The sequence below is a fragment of the Tupaia chinensis genome, unplaced genomic scaffold (assembly GCF_000334495.1).
Source record: "Tupaia chinensis unplaced genomic scaffold, TupChi_1.0 Scaffold000290_1, whole genome shotgun sequence".
NCBI classification, from domain to species: Eukaryota; Metazoa; Chordata; class Mammalia; order Scandentia; family Tupaiidae; genus Tupaia; species Tupaia belangeri.
Window position 1 is genome coordinate 3,212,347 of NW_006159775.1, and position 17,841 is coordinate 3,230,187.

Sequence of the window (17,841 nt, forward strand, 5' to 3'; positions counted from 1 at the left end):
TCCCTTTGCCTCTGGCTAAACATGGTTTGGAAATCCCATCTATTTTCATTTGATTGTTGTCACAAATGTAGGAAATGCCACCCTCTAAAATTGCCTTTTGGATTATCTACATTTTGTTAGCAATTACATTTTGACTCGTCACAGTTAGCAGGTTCCCAGGGGAAAAAAATGTCAATGTGTAAGTCCAAAACCAGCAATAAAGCAGGATAGTCCTACAAAGCTCTCAATTCTCCCATTACCCACAAAATGTTTCCAGTCCTGACAGCATTATCTTCTATAATACACAGTAAGAAGTTACATTTAAAATCTGTCTTTCTGCTGGCCATAAGCCCAAATTTTCACATAAAATCATTCCCTTAACTTTGGACAGGCCTAACAGTTAAAGTTCACCTGAGACTTTGCATCTTCCAAGTCTAAATGGGTTATGGAAATGGTTTCCCCCCCTTCAAAAATCTGAAAGGGTTTTAACAGGTCTATCTATAAGTAAGGCTTTAGTCTTGGTAATATATATATATATACTAAAGGGAGTGGGGGGTGGTATTTGCTTAATAGACTGTTAAAGCTACTTCTTTTTTCAATCAATTTTTTTTTTGGTTTATTTGTTTGTTTTGTCTTGGTTTTAGACTTGGGCTATGAGTGTTTAAAAAGGTTAAGAGTTACTAGCTCAAAGTGAGTCACCAGGTTTACAAGTTTCTAGCTGGATGAACTTCCTCAAGTTATTTATCCTCATTTGTTTCCATTTCGTCACCTATAAAATCAGAAACATTATAGAATCTATATACCTTAAAGATTTTTAAAATATAATTCATGTAAAGTGCCTTGCAGGCAAACTAATATAAAGGACTAATAAATGTTCAGAATTATTTTTAACATGAAGTCCCTATTCATTAGCTAGCTTGACAATGACATATACATAAAACACAGTATCTCAGAACTATGAAGATTAACTCAGAAAATTAATGGATGCAAAGAAGTAATTTCTCACTTTAATGAGCTTATATTTTTTATGAAAAGGCAACACTCACTGACATATTGAAATTTCACAAATCAATGAGTAATTCAAAAGGGAATTTAAATTTGTTTTGTTTTGTTTTGTTTTGTTTTAAAGAAATCATACACGAGGGGCCGGCAGGTGGCATATTGGTTAAGGTGCTGGACTCCCACATAGCATGGTTGGCGTCCTGGATCCAGGCACCTGAAACTCGCCAAGCAAGTGTGTGTGCACGCCCCAAATCCCAATAATGGAATGGAGGAGAAGGGATTGCAGCATGGCCATCCCCCAGGGTGGTGATTTCTCATTTTCCCTCTTATTGTCTCTCTGGTAAGTGCACATGCCTTATGGCAAAAATAACTCAAAAAAAAATAAAATAAAATAAAAAAGAAAGAAAGAAATTAAAAAGAAGTAATTATATACTGGATTTAAGATATTCTTCACAAAGAAGAGGTTAAAAGACTAATTAAATGACACAGAAAAGGATGGTCTGGATTCGCTCTGTTACATCCTAAAAAGCAAGAACTGTATTTTATTTATCCATTAACCCCAAGAATATCTACCGTCTCAGAAATATAACACTAGCATAATAAATGCTAACAGGATGAGCACATGCCTTAAAACTTCAAAAAAGCTCCCAAGATCCTACCCAGTAAACACTGAGTAGGCAATTGGTAAGCACTTATTTGTTACTTTACATAAGGCTATCTATAGATCCACAATTTTTTAGATTTTTTTTTCAGAGAGAGATTTTTGCTGTAGGGTATATGTGCTCACTAGAGAGAGACAGAGAGACAGAAAGTGAGAAATCACCCAATGACCATGCTACAATCTCTCTCCATTCTCTTCTTTGGGCACGTATGCACACATGCCTGGTGTGAGGTTTAAGCTACCAAGTCCAGGACTCGAACCACAGTCAACTATGGGGGGAGGGGTCCAAAGACATAAACATTAAGCCATCTGCTGGTTTCCAACAACTTTTTTTTTTTTTCCTTCTTTCAGGCTTTTTCCATAGGGCATGTACATTCGCTGGAGAGACAGAAAGAGGAAAAGTGAGAAATCACCCCCTAAGAGGAATGGCCACACTGCAATCTCTTCTCCATTCTCCTCTTAGGATTTTGGGTGCATGCAAGCACATACACACACATACACATACACATACACACAGTGTGATTTTTCCATGTCGCCAGGTCTGGGACTTAAACTACAGTTGGCCACGGGGGAGTTCAATGCTTTAATCGCCACACCACCTGCTAGTCCCACCTCTTCATTTTGATTTCTCTAATGTCCCTCTAATTTGCCTACTAAGCACTTTTACATACAACCCTGAGTACTGAGAACTTGCCCAGAGGGTGACTAGGAATAGACTGAAAACAGACTGGAGACTACACAGATCTTGCATCATGCATACTACAGGCCTTAACTTATTTTTTTAAATATAATAATTTTTAAAATATTTTTAATATAATAATCACCTGAATTTCAGACAGAACTCTAGTCAATAATTACAATTTGCTTTTGCTTAGATATGTAAGGTTACATAAGATAAACATTCTTTTAGTTGCCCTAAAATAACTAAGGCTTATTCTGACAAATTACACACTATTGTTTTCAGAAAACCTGACGTGAGAAAATATCAAAATTTTTGTTCCTTCTGAAAACAGATCAACTATAAACAGTCCCCATGTCGTCATATCGACTGTTCTGTATTTGAATTACACTGTCAAGTTCAAAACAATGCAGCAAAACTAAAATGAGTTAGGTGTGTGGCAGTTAAGAGCACAGACAATAAAATAAGAGATGAGAAAAGCACCACTTAGAAAATGTTAAATAAAATCACTCTAGTAAAATGCCTATTCCTCCCCAAAGATTTTCATGCACATACGATACTTAGAAAAACTCACACAAAATGTAATTTCATCTCTTTTTGTGGCCCTATTTCTGCACTGAAATATTTATAGAGTGTTCAGTGTTTCTGGAGTAAATTATACCCAGATCTTGATAAAGCTGAAATCACCTAAATTACCTCTTTTTTTTTTGTTCAATTATTTGGAAGAATGGAGAAAGAAAGCTTGACAGAAGCAAAAGATGTATTACGAAATGGCCATTTTATAGCTATAATCGCATAGCCTAGTGAATATGGATGCCTTGAGGGTTATATGCAGTTACCACAGCTATTTTTACCAAAGGCTTCAAATAAAATCCAAATCAATTTATGTTATATGAATATACACATTATACTTGAACATGAAACTTCTTAAGCCAAGTATTTCATTGGTTTATATGTTAGTAATAACATATGAAAACGCATTAGCAGGACACAAAAAAAGGAAACACGGTACTGTGTTAAGCATTTTAGTATGAATACCTTCCAAGAAGCATTAGATACTCAAAGTTCTAGAAATATGATAGGCCATGAATTCTGGAAATGTTCCAATTTCTGAATCGCATTATAGACTAAATATTTATGTTTCCCTAAAATTCCTGTTTAAAGCCTTAACCCTCAGTGTGGCTATGTTTAGAGATGGTGCCTCTAAGGAAGTCAGGAAGGTTAAATGAGGTCATAAGAGTAGGGCCCTACATGATAGGATTAGTGTCCTTATAAGAGACACAGAGAGCTCCCATTATCTCTCCAAATGCACCAAGAAAAGTTACGGGAGGACATACACAGCATGAGGGCAGCTGGCTACAAGCCAGGAAGAGAGCCCTCACCAGAAACTGACCCTATCAGACCTTGATCTGGGACTTCCAGCCTCTAGAACTGTGAGAAAATAAATGTATTCATGTTGTTTGAATGACCCAGTCTACGCTACTTTGTAAGGCAGTCTGAATGGCCTCAGATAATCACTATGAACATGACTCCCGTCTGTAAACCAGGAGTACTGTTACAAACTTAATCCATTACTGTGAGGCGTTTTGTCCAAAAGTTCTTCCTTGCCACTGAGCAATCCACTGTTATATCAACAATGGGGTAATGATCAGAAGAGCGTATGGACGTGTACATCCATGAACATACATGAACATCCACACAACTGCACACACATGAGACATGTTCATGCATGACTTATGGGGCGCCTTCTACTTCCAAATAATAAAAAGGGGGTAGGAGGTGGGGAGAGAATATCAAAATGAAAGGCAAATGAACTTCTTCTGTGATAGCAGATGCTTGACGATAAAGGCTTCACAGTTGCCCAAGTCCACACTGATTAGTTCTGTGCTGAGGAGTTGGAACCTGATCCTGTAAGGTCATGTTTCACATAATTATTTCTTAAGTCAGGAAATGCTTCCACAGAAATAAATAGTCTTATCATCTCCCTCAAGAACTATTTCAATTATTTTGTCACTACATTAAAACTGTTCTTTGAAAAAGCTGAATTTGTAACAGAATACAAAATTATTTATAAACAATGACTGGTTCTCATGTCTAAACTTTGGCTTCTTATTTAATCAATGCTACAACATTTAATTTAAAAATAAATAATCATACAGAAAACATACAATACTAATAAATACTTTAAATATTTTGGGGGAAACCAAATGTATATAAAAATGACCAGATTAGAAACTCAAAATTGCATCTACATGTGAAGCAAAATGTATGTTTACATCATCTCTATCATGAGCCTATATTCTAAGAATATCGTGGATTTATCCAGATGCGATGTAACCAGAAATACAGTACCATTCCTACTTTTGTCTCATTGTCACCAAGCATATAATTGACAACAGCTTTTGAATCATATCTTACAACATGTGATATATTCCCTAGGATATTATGGATCATCAGTCAAGAAATGCCACTACAAGTGACAGTGGCAGATTGAGGCAACATATAAATTTGAAAAGGAAGAAACAGGGGGATCGTTGACCAGATAAGAAATGAGAAATGCTTGAAGATGAGCAAAAATGCAGAGGAAGATGTACTTAGAAAGCAGAGCACCACCCAAGAACCAGCTGGTCATGAGACTGTGGCAGAAGAGACTTCAGAATGACTCTGATTGAGATTTGTCATCTGAGTAATGATGACAGTAAACTTCTCAGTCAATTAAGGGCTAGATCAGTCTAGAGGCTTGCTCATGCACATGTACATGCACATAAATATATGCAAATTGCCCTATGTTTCTGTCTAGTAACACCATTGTCTCATAGATCCCTCTCTAAGTAGCCCACTGTGCATACCATTTGCACAATGAGAGAATTAGATGTTAACAATTGGCAGGATGACACTGGGAACTTACACTATAATTCTAAAATGCCCCAATGCAAACAAAGTAGACCACGATTTCAGTATTAAGGAAGGATGCCAACATGGAGTCTGGAGATAAGAATTGATTTTGCAATAGAAATTATTTGTGTTTCTTTCTTATCTCTAGACAAAACATTTCAGCAGCGAAAAAGAATCATCTCCTATAGCACTAATTAGCAACGTAAATCTCGCCGAGAGCAATGCCAAGAAATTTTATTGTTTGTCACTAGACATGGTAATAGAATTTCTGACATTTTATCCCCTTAAAAAATGCAACCTCTTTAATAAACCATGGTACAAAGTGGAGGTCCTCATTTCAGCATATCATAAGAGAGATTTCCAAACAGAAAACACAAAAAGCCTTAAACAAGGTAGTAGAAACAAATTTATTCTAAGAATTGTCAGTGAGAATAAAAAAAAAATTCTCCTTTGTACTGGTATAATTCCAAGATCTGAGGTTGTCCATATTCTGGGTGATACTGAACACAACAGAGACTGTAAAATTTTTAAAGATTTCTACTGAGATGTACAAGTTTAGGCTGCTGCTCGGTAAATAGTTGGTAAAATGTAACATAGATTTGATAAAGGCATCTATTGATATAATTCTGTACAAACATAACTTGTACCTACTGCCTTGCCCCCAACTCGACAACGGTATTTTTATTGCTTGGTGTGGTTTGTTAGTGCAGGTTTTTTTATTTTTATTTTTGTATTTCACGACCACTTCACCTCCACTAGAAGCTATTTGCCTATTACCAAATAATATAAAAACTGTAACATGGCTCAAGCTATGTTCATGACAGATCTCTTGAAATGATCATGCCCAGCACATAAACAGTCAGTCCTCCTTGATGAATGACCATTTCGCTCTCACTCAGTAAGTGATGCTGCCTCACCCCCACGAACTTACAGCCCTGGATATGTCACTGCAACACAGCACACGTTTCTTTGGACGCATCCCTTTAAAAAATCGCATAAGACATGGCAGAAAAATTCACCCTCAAGCAACAAAAACCCCTCAGTCCTCTTTGTAAAGGAATGATAGCTTCTGATTAACCAAATCAAAAACAGAAAAGCAGAACTGGGACAATCCCCAAAACCATCTAAAACCGCATAGTTAACAGCAAAGTAACTCCTCTTCTTCTACATCAATGTTCTTTCTCATTGCAGACCAGAACACATTCTCCAGCAGCACCCTACCTCCCTGAGGAAGTGGAAATGTTTAGCTAAGGAGTCCAAGTAGGAATATCAAATATCCACCCACAAAAGCAGCAGACTGGAATATGTACATTTTAATTCCTCTATACAAGCCTCATGGCTATTTGACTGATTATAAGGCTCTGACCAACTGAAAAACATTCCAAGCAATTATGATTGATCAACTGTAGACAACCAATACACACAAAGGAACCAAAGCCTTGAAATACTCAGAATCAGCAAAGCAAGTATATAGATGGGCTGGGAGCAAATTATATTGATAAAGAAGCCTTCTATCCTATTATACAAAGTGGAGGTAAACCTTACCAAATGTATTTTTATTAAAAAGCAAACCAGGTCTAGCAAAATCATGCTATAATAATATGATTTTTTTCCAACAAAAAACACATTTCTGAAAAATATTCATATAAGTTCTTTAAAACCACATGGAAAGTATTTCATTCTAGATTTCCCAAATAGAGTTTAATCATACTCTACACATTTCATCAATAACTTGAAGACAATACACAGAACATGATGTAGAAAAGGTGTCCTCTTTTTATCATGTTTACATAAAAAGTGTGTAATTTAAAGTATTACTAGAGATTAAAATACAGCATAGGATGTGAAGAATGTCTTCTCAATCAAATAAAGTAACAATATGTATTGAACACTCATATACTGTATCAGCTTTGCCAAAAAAGTATTGATATTGTTTCTTTTTTCTAATTATTGTTACAAGTCAACCTATGGCTCTAACAGTGTTTGCAAATGAGTAACAACCCAGTAACTTCATTTGTTCAGGGATAATCTACTAGAACCTATCAGTAGGCCTATCTGTAATAGGAATCCCCCAAAAGTGTACCCATATATATATACATATATATATACACACACACATACACACATATATATAAACAAACAAACAAATGAACAAAAAACTACATAATAGAAAAAAAATTACAACAAGAAATGTTAAAAAGAAGCCTCTAACTGAATGAAAGCCAAAGTTATCATAAAGGACATTTTGAGAAAGAAGATTATTTATTCAACAATGATGGATTGAGTAACTACTAAGCATGAAGAGTATTAGACACTCTGCCCTTAAAAAGCTCCGGATAGAGGCCAGCAGGTGGCATGGTAGTTAAGGTGCTGGACTCCTACATGACCTACTGCATTGTGAGTTTCAGACCTGGAAGCTTGCTTTCTCACTTTCTCTTTCTGGTCAAATTAAAATAAATAAATAACAAATAAAATAAAATAAATATTATGTTTTTAAAAAAGCTCACAGACAGAGAAAGTATACAAGGACAAAATTATGGTACAGCAAAGTTAATATTAGCACACAGAAAATGAAGAACCCTAATACTTGAAATACAAGTCTTAGTTTAAGTCTGAGTTGGACTGATAATGGATAAAGTCTCTATCTTTTATTCCTAGAAATGTGAGGTACAGTGGTAGGCTGTTTAGCAGAGGACTATTAACCTTACTTCTCAACCATACACCCCCAAAGGGCTATAACCACATTAGTAAATTCACAATCCTTTCTCTGTTTTTAAGCAGGCACTACACCAACTTGCATTTCTTGCAAAAACATACCATTAATAAATATCTAGAAATTAATCAGCTACGTTTGACCTTATGATGGTGGAATTTCTAAACTTTACTGAAGAAAAATAAATACAGTTACACTCCATTTGCTCAGCAACCTTAAATATTTGGAAAGCATTTAAGAACTTGGAAAGTAGCAAAACAGTACATTAAGTAGACACAAAATAAATGTCAGTATCTGCTCCCTAAAACAACATACAAACATATAGGACTAATCTCAAACTCTCTCAAAATCTACATATGATTATGCTAGAGGGAATTCTAATAAGTAAACTGGAACTAGAAAACAAGGGAAGGGTGAGCAAAAGTACTTGGGTAATAAATAAAGGTGAACAGGTGACTGAAGGAGGTTTAAAGAAACCAAATAAGAAATGAAAACACAACTTATGTAGTCTGAATCCACGCAATGCAAAGTTGACTTTATAGAAGAAAACTTAAAAACAACTGTGCTCTCTTTCTCTGCCTTTTTCCTTTTGTATTGACCTTGGAACTGCTTGCAAATACTTTCAGTAACACTCTATTAGTTGATCATTATTTACAGTAACAGGCAATTTTTTCTCATAGGACATGATAGTATTGGGAAATGGGAAGATGAAGAGGTACATTTATAGATATTGAGGATATGTTTCCCATATCCATACTCTTTACTCTTTAAATAAGTTGTTTGGGTGCCAGCAGATGGAGTAGCAGTTCTGTTGCTGGATTCCCACATGGCCTCCTGCAGTTTGAGCCCTGGACCTGGTGGCTTAACATTCACACCGGGTACATGTGAATGCATGCCCAAGATCCCAGGAGGAGAGTGTAAGAGAAGGGATTGTGATGTGGCCATCCCCACCCAATCACTGTTTCTGTCTGTCTCATGAGCACACGGGTCCTAAGGCAAAAAAACTCACAAAAATAAATAAATAAATAAATAAGCAAGCAAGCAAGGACCAGTAGATGGCATAATGGCTATGTCACTGGACTCCCATGTAGTTGACTGCAGTTCGTGTCCTGGACTCAGTGGCTTAAACTCACGCCGGGTGCATGTGCATGCGTGCCCCAGATCCTAAGAAGAGAATTGAGGAGAAGAGATTGTGGGGTAGCCACCCCCCCTGGGGGGGAGTGATTTCTCGCTTTCTGTCTCTCTATCTCTCCCTGTCTTTCTGGTGAATGCATGCACCCTATAGCAAAACCCTCTCTGTAAGTAAGTAAATAAATAAATAGTTTTCTTTGGGGATATTTTGTTAAGTTTTGCTAACTATGTATGATAAAACGCCCTTTAATGTTTCATCTAAGAGGACCAGCATTTTCAAAAAAGGAAATAATGTCGTTATGATAATAAGTGTAATTAAAATGCTGTTGAGAGCCAAGATACAGGAATTTTGTATCTCAAGGTACACAATAATTGATGGCAGCTGAGTTACTCCCGTGGAGCAGAATATCTTAATGAACGAATTTCAAATGTCTGCATATAGGAGATGCTTTCTATGTCTGTGTTGCCATGTTCCTCTGGCACCAAGCCCACATTTGACAGGAGTTATTATCCTTAGACTTTTACCCCCTTTTTCCTTTTTGGCTGTGGCATAAACATTTTCAGTGCTTTCTAAACAGTATAAATATTTTCAAGGTAATTGACAGGCAGCAAGGAGGAAATTAATTTCTAGTTTTCTTCATTTTGTTCTCTAACTCCTCACACTGACATCTGGCTTAGAGTAGAATTTCCTTTAACAGAGACGTTAGGCACTGCCAATAACTAAATTCCACACTGCTGCCTCCACTTCATGGGGGAACAATTACTGCAAACACAGCATCGTTATATTATCTTAGGCTTTTTCTTCAGCACAGGCAGAAAATGCCTCGAAATCAGAGACAAAACATGTGTGCTATGCCCCACTAAACTGTGATGACCATGGATTTAACTTACAAAAGATATCTTTTAACCAGCTACAGGATGATGTTACTGACACTTTAAAGTTACAGAGAAACCTATTTTTTAGGAAAGCTGTCCTCTGGAGGATATTCATTTCCCTCAGCAATTCTGTCTCAATATCAATCTAAACTTTAAGATAGTAGCTCAAACCACTGTAGTCTCCAAGACTTAAATATAGAAAACACACATACAAAAAAATCAAGTCTATGTAATATGATTGACTGCATATACAAATGACCATATACACATATGACCTTATCGTAGTTATTTTTTTTTCCTGTAATAAGCCTCTTGTTTTTAATCTTTGAGTGATAACATCTACATGACCCTAAATTGCTGGGTAAAGCCTAAACGTTAAAACACTGTAAATAAAAATGCAGGATGAATGTGGATAGACAAAATGTGGTATATCCATTCAATGGAATATTATCTGGAAACAAAAAGGAATGAAGCCCAGATAAACGCTACAACATGAAGAAGCCTTGAAAATTCACAGAGTGAAAGAAGGCTGCATGTTGCATGATCCCCTTTATATGAAATGTCCAGAATAGCAAGTCCATAGATACAGAAAGAAAATTAGTGGTAGCAGGGGAAGTGAGGAATGGGGAGTGATTGCTAATGAGGACAGGATTCTATTTTAGGGTGATGAAAAGTTCGAACGTTAGATAGTGGAGATGACTGCACAACTTAATATATATAATATAAACCACCGAAGTGTACATTTTAAAAGGATAAATTTATAGCATGTGCATCCTATCTCAATAAAATTTATTTTAAAAAAAGGTTCATTAACTGATTTTTTAAAAAAGAGTAGAGTCCTTAAATATAAGAAAATCCAATTTTCAACTGCAATTATTGGCACTTTGAATTTTATGAATGAGGTCATTTCTATATCCTGGGATCTATTCAGCCCAGGAAAGTGCTTCTCTTTCACTATTCACTTTCAGATACATTGTCTCCTCCTTCAAGAAATAGAAACAGGAATAACTCCAGGGAGGGGCTAAATCAAACTGTGGAATCCTTCCAATGTAACAACAGGGAGTTCCAAGGAAATCACAATTGCAAAAATGTTTGCAGGTAGTTAATTCATTCACAATCCAAATGTGGCAATTACTACTCAATGAAACCGGAAGGAAGCTGTTTTAAATATGAATACTGACCTTGTTTCTTTTAACCCTTCTTTCTGAATGACTTCCAGTATCTGCTTTGCTGTCATTGGTGAGTTGGGGTGTTTCTCTAGTGCCTAAAAAATAAACATAAACATAAGATTCCTAGATTACTGCACAGAAGCATAGAAAACAAAAATGCGTTAATCATGCAAGTTGCTTATTAAAGTTTGTAGGGGAAGGGATTTTTATGTCAAAAAGGTCTTATCACACATCTCAAGTATCTAAAGGGAGAATATCATTTTTTCTGGATATGTAAATTGCCAATTTCTACAACATGTATAGGGGTCATTCTTCAAAAAGTGTCACAAAGGCATACACACTCAAAATAAGAAATGGGAAATCTAAGGAAACCAGATTAATAAATGCATGAAATTTCCTTTATTTTAAAATGTGCTCATAATTTATGGCTAAAGACATGTTTTCAGGCTATTAAAAATGCTTCCTAAGTTTCCAGAAGCCTGGAAACATGGAGCCTGAATATTATCATTAGGGAAGAACAGAGTGCTGGTCAGGAACAACCTGACTGGATACATACTTTGCTCCACTTCCTGTATTAAAAATAAAATAAAATAAAATAAAATAAAATAAAATAAAAGAGGGAGAAGAAAAACCTTCGTGGTCAAAATGTTGAAAATGGCAAACAGGAGCTTAGCTAACTCGATACTGTGTTTTCCAGTTCAGCTCAGTTTCCTTTTCTTTGCCTTTTCCAATTAATTTCATGTAAACCCTTTCCTCTTCCCGCTCAGCCCATCTCAGTTTCATGAATTCAGCCCCATTTTCTTTCTCTCCTTTTTTACTCTATTGTTTTGGGAGGAAGGATTTTTTTTTTTAAAGAAAGGGCGGAGAGTCTATGGGACATAGCTAATTATTTTCACAGGCATTAGAACATCAGCCTTCGAAATTGGGTTACTTTATTTATCCAGGGATGTAACCCCATGAAGTGGAAACAATAAGCAGCAGTGTCCACACCACTCTCCAACATGGGACACCCAGATATGGGTACAAGCAACCAGTCTACACACGTCTTCACAGTAAACTCCTCCAAGGGTAGACAAAGCCTACTTTAAAAAAAATTATATGAGGAGGTTTCAAAAAGTTTGTGGAAAAAGGTAGAATTAAGGTATAAGTTCACCTTGTATAAACCATATTTGAAATCCCTGCATGGTTTGTTCATAAAAGGCATTTTCCATGAACTCTTTGAAGACCTCTAATACAGGTGCTTCATGCCCAAGTCATGGTCCCATGTAACTGAAAGATACTAGAGCTCTATAATTTATGATTATGGACTAGAAGGATCATCACAGCTAAGAATTAAGGGGTCATCCTAAAAACTTAAGATGGAAAAGACTTCAAATATGTTCCCTTATCAATGGCCAGATTCCAATAGTTCACGAGCTCTGTTCACAAGGTCCTCAATGAGTTACACAAAGGTTGTTCCTTCTTACCTTCAGGCAGCTTTCCTAGTCTCCCTTTTCCAGTTTCCAAGCAATTTCCCCATTTTTCCCAATCCTGATCAGTCCCTTACTTATAGTAAGTTCTTTAAAGAATATTGAAAATTGAGCCATACTAGACAGAGAGTATGGCAACTAGTATGTCAACAGGAAAGAAGGAAAACGACCCTCACAGAGGAGGACACTAGAGAACTGAGCCCAAAACTGGGAAAGGGGAAAAAGAACCAAGCAAAACTGTAGAGGGAAGAGGAGTAAAGTCTAAAAATATTGGGGGGAAAAAGGCAATAAGGAAACTGCATAAAAGAGCTGAAAAGGGGAAAAGATTAGATACAGACAAAGGGAGAAATAAATAGACATGAAAACAAAACAAAACAAAACAAAAGCTGACAGAATTGTTAAAATAAGCACAACCATAAGCAGAACAGTACGTAATTATGAATTACTGAGAGGAGATGCTAGGGTCTCATGGACTTATATAGGGGGGTGTCACCCCAAACGAGAGGCAATGCCAGAAACACCAATGGTCTCTCATAAAAGATAATGGGCAGAGGTCAGTACACACAAACACATAAGCAGGCAAGAAAAGGGAACAAGGGGAGAGGTATAGGATGGTAGAAAGAGGAAGAACAGAGAAAGGAAAGAAAGGTGGAAAATTGAGCTGAACTGGGAATGTCTACAGGCAAACTGATTAAATCTAGAAAGGGCCAAAGAGGAAACGCCAGTGTACTGAACAATGCTTTTATGGAAATTTGGGTGCACTCGAAAGTGGGGTTACTCACTGTGGAGGATTCCCTGTTTCTCTTCCTGAGTACAGGCCCCTCAGCACACCTGGGCAGCTCCTCCCAGCAATTGAGAGAATTTGGATAGCCCTGTCCCCTTCTCTATGACATCACATCCTACTCTACAAAGGAAGTAAAAGTGCCAAGAATTACATCATGAAGTGGATGAGAGGCAGGAAGGAAATGATGGAGCCACACAAAACACCAGAAGCCACCCTCAGTTCCTGCAAGACAGAGAAAGGTGACAGAGAAGGAGAGGTTCCTGGGTGGGAACAAGCTTTACTGAACTAGCTATGTAAACATAAATAGAACAAAAGATAAGGAGAAATTACCTTCACAGAACAAAACATAGATACTGTCGAAATAATGTGTCACATGGCAGAGACGTGAATCAGACTCACAGGCAGCCACACTCTAAACTAGAGGCAGGTAGAGAACCACCATTAGTCCAGTGACATCCTAAGCTACCAGGCCCAACACTAGACTGAGGAACTGCCCGTTGGCCCAACAGCCTCTGTCCTAACAGTCTCCTGGTCAAGAGGCACTACTTGACCTTGACGGTTGTTTGGGATTTTCTAGGGTGATATGTACTTTTCCACTTTTATGCAAGCAACTTCACCAGCCTTTCCCATTGGCTTCTCCTGCCTTAATATTCTTAAGTTTTTTTCATCCAGAGAACATGCAAATACCTACAAAAGTTTCTTTCAAGTATTTTTATATATTTATGTATTTATTTAATAGGTTTTGGCCATAGGGCAAGTGTAATTGCCAGAGAGAGGGAAAGTGAGAAAGTACCCCAGATATGTGTGTGCATGTGTGTGTGTGTGTGCGCGCATGCTGGGGGGGAGGGAATGGCCACACTGCAATCCGTTCTCCTCCATTCTGCTCTTGGGATTTTGAGGCATGCACACACACTCACCCGGTGAAATAATCAAGCTGCCATGTCTGGGACTAGAACCACTGTTAGCCATGTGGGAGTCCATGTCTTAACCACCACTCCACCTGCTGGCCCATATTTTTAAATTTTTTTTAAATTACATGTAACATATTTTTGTACCAAAATGAAGTATTAACTTAAGGCCTCCCTCTTATTAGTGAACCACATTTCCCCACCTGGTTTGTGTTAAGGCCACATACCCTCTACCAAATTAATACTAGGGCAATGCAATCTTTTCAAGATATGAAACCTATATATAAATGTGGGCACACAAAACACGCAAAGGCAGAGCTGTATTTGTTCAGCTGGAGATGAGAGAGCTCAGAGACCCCATATTTAGTCTGGGGTGGCTCTGCTGACTAATGGCACTTCTAGGAATCTTTAGGGTCTCTGCAATAATTGCAACCACTGTTTTGGGGGATCATCCAGTGTTCTCACTACGCCCCATTCATCTTTTAGTCAACTGAGTATGCCGCTGCTATAATTTTTATTTTTTTAAGAATTTATTTTATTTAACTTTATTTACTTATTTGACCAGAGAGAGAGAAAGTGAGAAAGCAAGCTGCCAGGTCTGGGAATTGAACAGTGGTCAGCGATGTAGGATTCCAGCACCCTTAACCACCACTCCACCTGCTGGCCCGTGACACTGCACTGTTCCAACTGCGGTAACACCACAGCCTAGTTCTCTCTCTGAACAGGACGTTGCTTGCATTATTCCTTCCTAAGCTTCTGCTTATCCACTTCTTTACTTTTCAAGATGAAATTGAGATTACAGTTAAATGAAATAGCTAATTAAATTTTTAAAGAATCTACACACATTACTCAATTTGAGGTTTACTTTCTACATTGCCATAAGCTTTGTGTTGTTTTATTTTTTTTCAGTCGCAATCACAAATGAATATTTTTCTTATAATAGTCTCACATTTTATTGCTCATAGATATGAAAGCCATGGAATTGTGATGATTATTATCTAAACAGCTACCTGAATTCCTTATTGTTCTAATAGTACAAAAGTATGGAATCTTATTTCCCACAATTAATGTAAATTGTGTCTCCTTTCTTATAGCCCTGTACTTTCTTTTTCTGATATTATTTACTGTGAATAAAAATGGATCTTTTCTAGTCTGTTTCAAATAAAAACTTTTTGCTAAAAATTTGAGCTGCTTTACTGTACTTCCTCAAAAACAGGCCCTTATAACTGCCAAGTTTTGCTAAGAACACCCAGAGCTAAAATTATTAGAACTAGCACTGCCAAAAGAAGATTGCAATTAGAAACCACTGGTCAGCTATCACTCTCTCTGCAACACAAGTCAGTCTGTCACAGTTCAATCATTAGGGGGAAAAAAAAAAAAAGAGTTCTTTCTTCATAAAGCAAATTGTTCCCCTGTGTTACAACTAGCTACCTTTGTGATTCCAATTTACTCCCACTCTCCAGAAGTTGACTTGCATCTCTCCTGAACTAAAGTTCTTTGAATTCTCAGCTACTTTATTTCTTCTACATTGCTCTTCAATGAAAGGTTTCAAATTTAACATTGCTTTCTTAAAACAGGGACCCTGCAGCTAGGGACACAAAGCGTAACTACACCTGGCTACTTTCCTACCTATTTCACCGGAGGTAAACAGCTGTATGGAACTGACAAATAGAATACTAGATTTCACCATCTTTATTTAGGTTACTAGCTATATCTGGACCTATACCAAAGACATCAAATTCATGCAAAACAAGACAGTCTCATCACAGAAATCTCTCCACCCCAGACTTATGTAGCCGCAGTAGGGGAACTACAAAAACCCAGAGAAAAGGACAATACAATAGTTAAGGGGAAAGAAAGAGATGGCATGCCAATTCATTTAAGAATGGGTCATGTTAAGAATGTATTTTTCAGGGCCAGTAGTTAATGTGGTGGTTAGGACACGAGACTCCCGCATGGCTGAGGTTCAAGTCCCAGACCTGGTGGCTTGCTTTTTTGTTCTCTCTCTCTCTCTCTCTGGCCAGTGCACATACACTGTAGCAATTTTTAAAAATAAATAAATAAATTAAATAAATCATTATATTTTAAAAATAGGGACCAGCAGATGGTATAATTGTTACACCGCTGGACTCCCATGTAGTTGACTGCGATTTGAGTCCCAGACCTGGTGGCTTAAACTCATACGTGCCCATCCCAGATCCCAAGAGGAGAATGGAGGAGAAGGAATTGCAGCATGGCCATCGCCCCAAGGAGGTGATTTCTCACTTTCTGTGTCTCAGTCTCTCTGTGTCTTTCTGGTAAATGCACGTACCCTATTGCAAAAAACCTTTCCTCTCTCCCTCTCTCTCTCTCTCTCTATATATATATATATTTATTTATTTATTTATTTATTTATTTATTTATTTATTTATAATTTTTTCTATGTTTCAGATTATATCTTTAAGTACTTCTCTGGTCCAAGAATACCGGTTCAAACATTTTAAGACTTACTGAAGAACTCCTTGGTCTCTCTCAAACAGAAAACTCCTTTTAAGTTCTTGAAACAAACACATTAGATCAGTGTTCATTTTATGGTTAACATTTTGATACTTCAAATACTAAATACATTTTTGAAAAAAATTATATTTGATTCAAAATTTTAAAATCTCTACAAGATTAGAATCAGCTAAATGATACGTATGTTTACATTTGAGGGATTCTAAATAGATATCCATGACCAGGCTTCCTCCATTATCCCAACACTTTTGTATTCTTCCTTAATCTATGCTGACAGGTCATTAGAGTGCTTAGATGCTGGAGTCCTCATGCCCTAAGTAAATGATTACAGGGTTATAACAACAATAAACTAGATAGCTCTCCATAATTACAGAGTGCTTTCACATGATATATTTTATTTGCTTGCATACATTTTTTCTTGATCCTCACACCTCAGATGCAAAGAGGAAATACTATTAATATACTGAGGTGTACAAAGAGAAATTAATTGATCTCAGGCCATAAAGTTAGTAAGCACATGAACAGAATGTGTACACATGATGATGTTGGTCATGATAATGTTTAAATAAGAATGGCAAATTCTTATTAGACAACCCCCATATGCTAAGTCTTCTCTAAGAGCTTGGCAGTAGTATCATAGACTCTAGAATCTATATATTAAACATTCCCTACTTCCACTAATTTCGAGATACCTCAAATGTCCATGTCATGTCAATGAAACATGAATTTAGACAACAGGTAGTCTTGAGAAAAAGTATCATACAAAAAAAATGCCAGCATCTCACGTGCCGCCCAGTGTATGCAATACAATTAAGTTGTTCTCCACTCCTAACATTTGTGGTTATGAGTTAAAGGGTTAAAAGATAATACTTACAATTTTCTATTCTACTTGAATGCATGTATGAGATAATTATATGCTGTAGTTGTACGCATGAATGTGTGACTAAAAAGACATGGAAAGTACCATTGTAATAGCCCTGAGAATCAGACCTACTTCATCCAGAAGCAACAGCTTCAAAAAAGATAATGTGCCCCAAGATCCTGCAGCTAGTAAGCAACAGAACTAGCCCATCTGGCCC

The 17,841-nt window shown here is 36.9% G+C and overlaps 1 protein-coding gene across 1 annotated transcript in view; it reads right to left on the bottom strand.

Moving 5' to 3' along the window:
• ASXL3 (ASXL transcriptional regulator 3) overlaps positions 1 to 13,403 on the bottom strand; it is a 170,149-nt gene extending 156,746 nt beyond the window's left edge. Inside the window, exons 1-3 of the mRNA XM_014588632.2 lie at positions 13,357 to 13,403; positions 11,118 to 11,200; positions 7,647 to 7,649 (exon numbers count right to left, since the gene is read on the bottom strand). Coding sequence (XP_014444118.2) covers positions 7,647 to 7,649; positions 11,118 to 11,173 — 59 coding nt within the window. The 5' untranslated portion in view covers positions 11,174 to 11,200; positions 13,357 to 13,403. The remainder of the gene's footprint in view (positions 1 to 7,646; positions 7,650 to 11,117; positions 11,201 to 13,356) is intronic.
• Between the last annotated feature and the right edge of the window lie 4,438 nt (positions 13,404 to 17,841).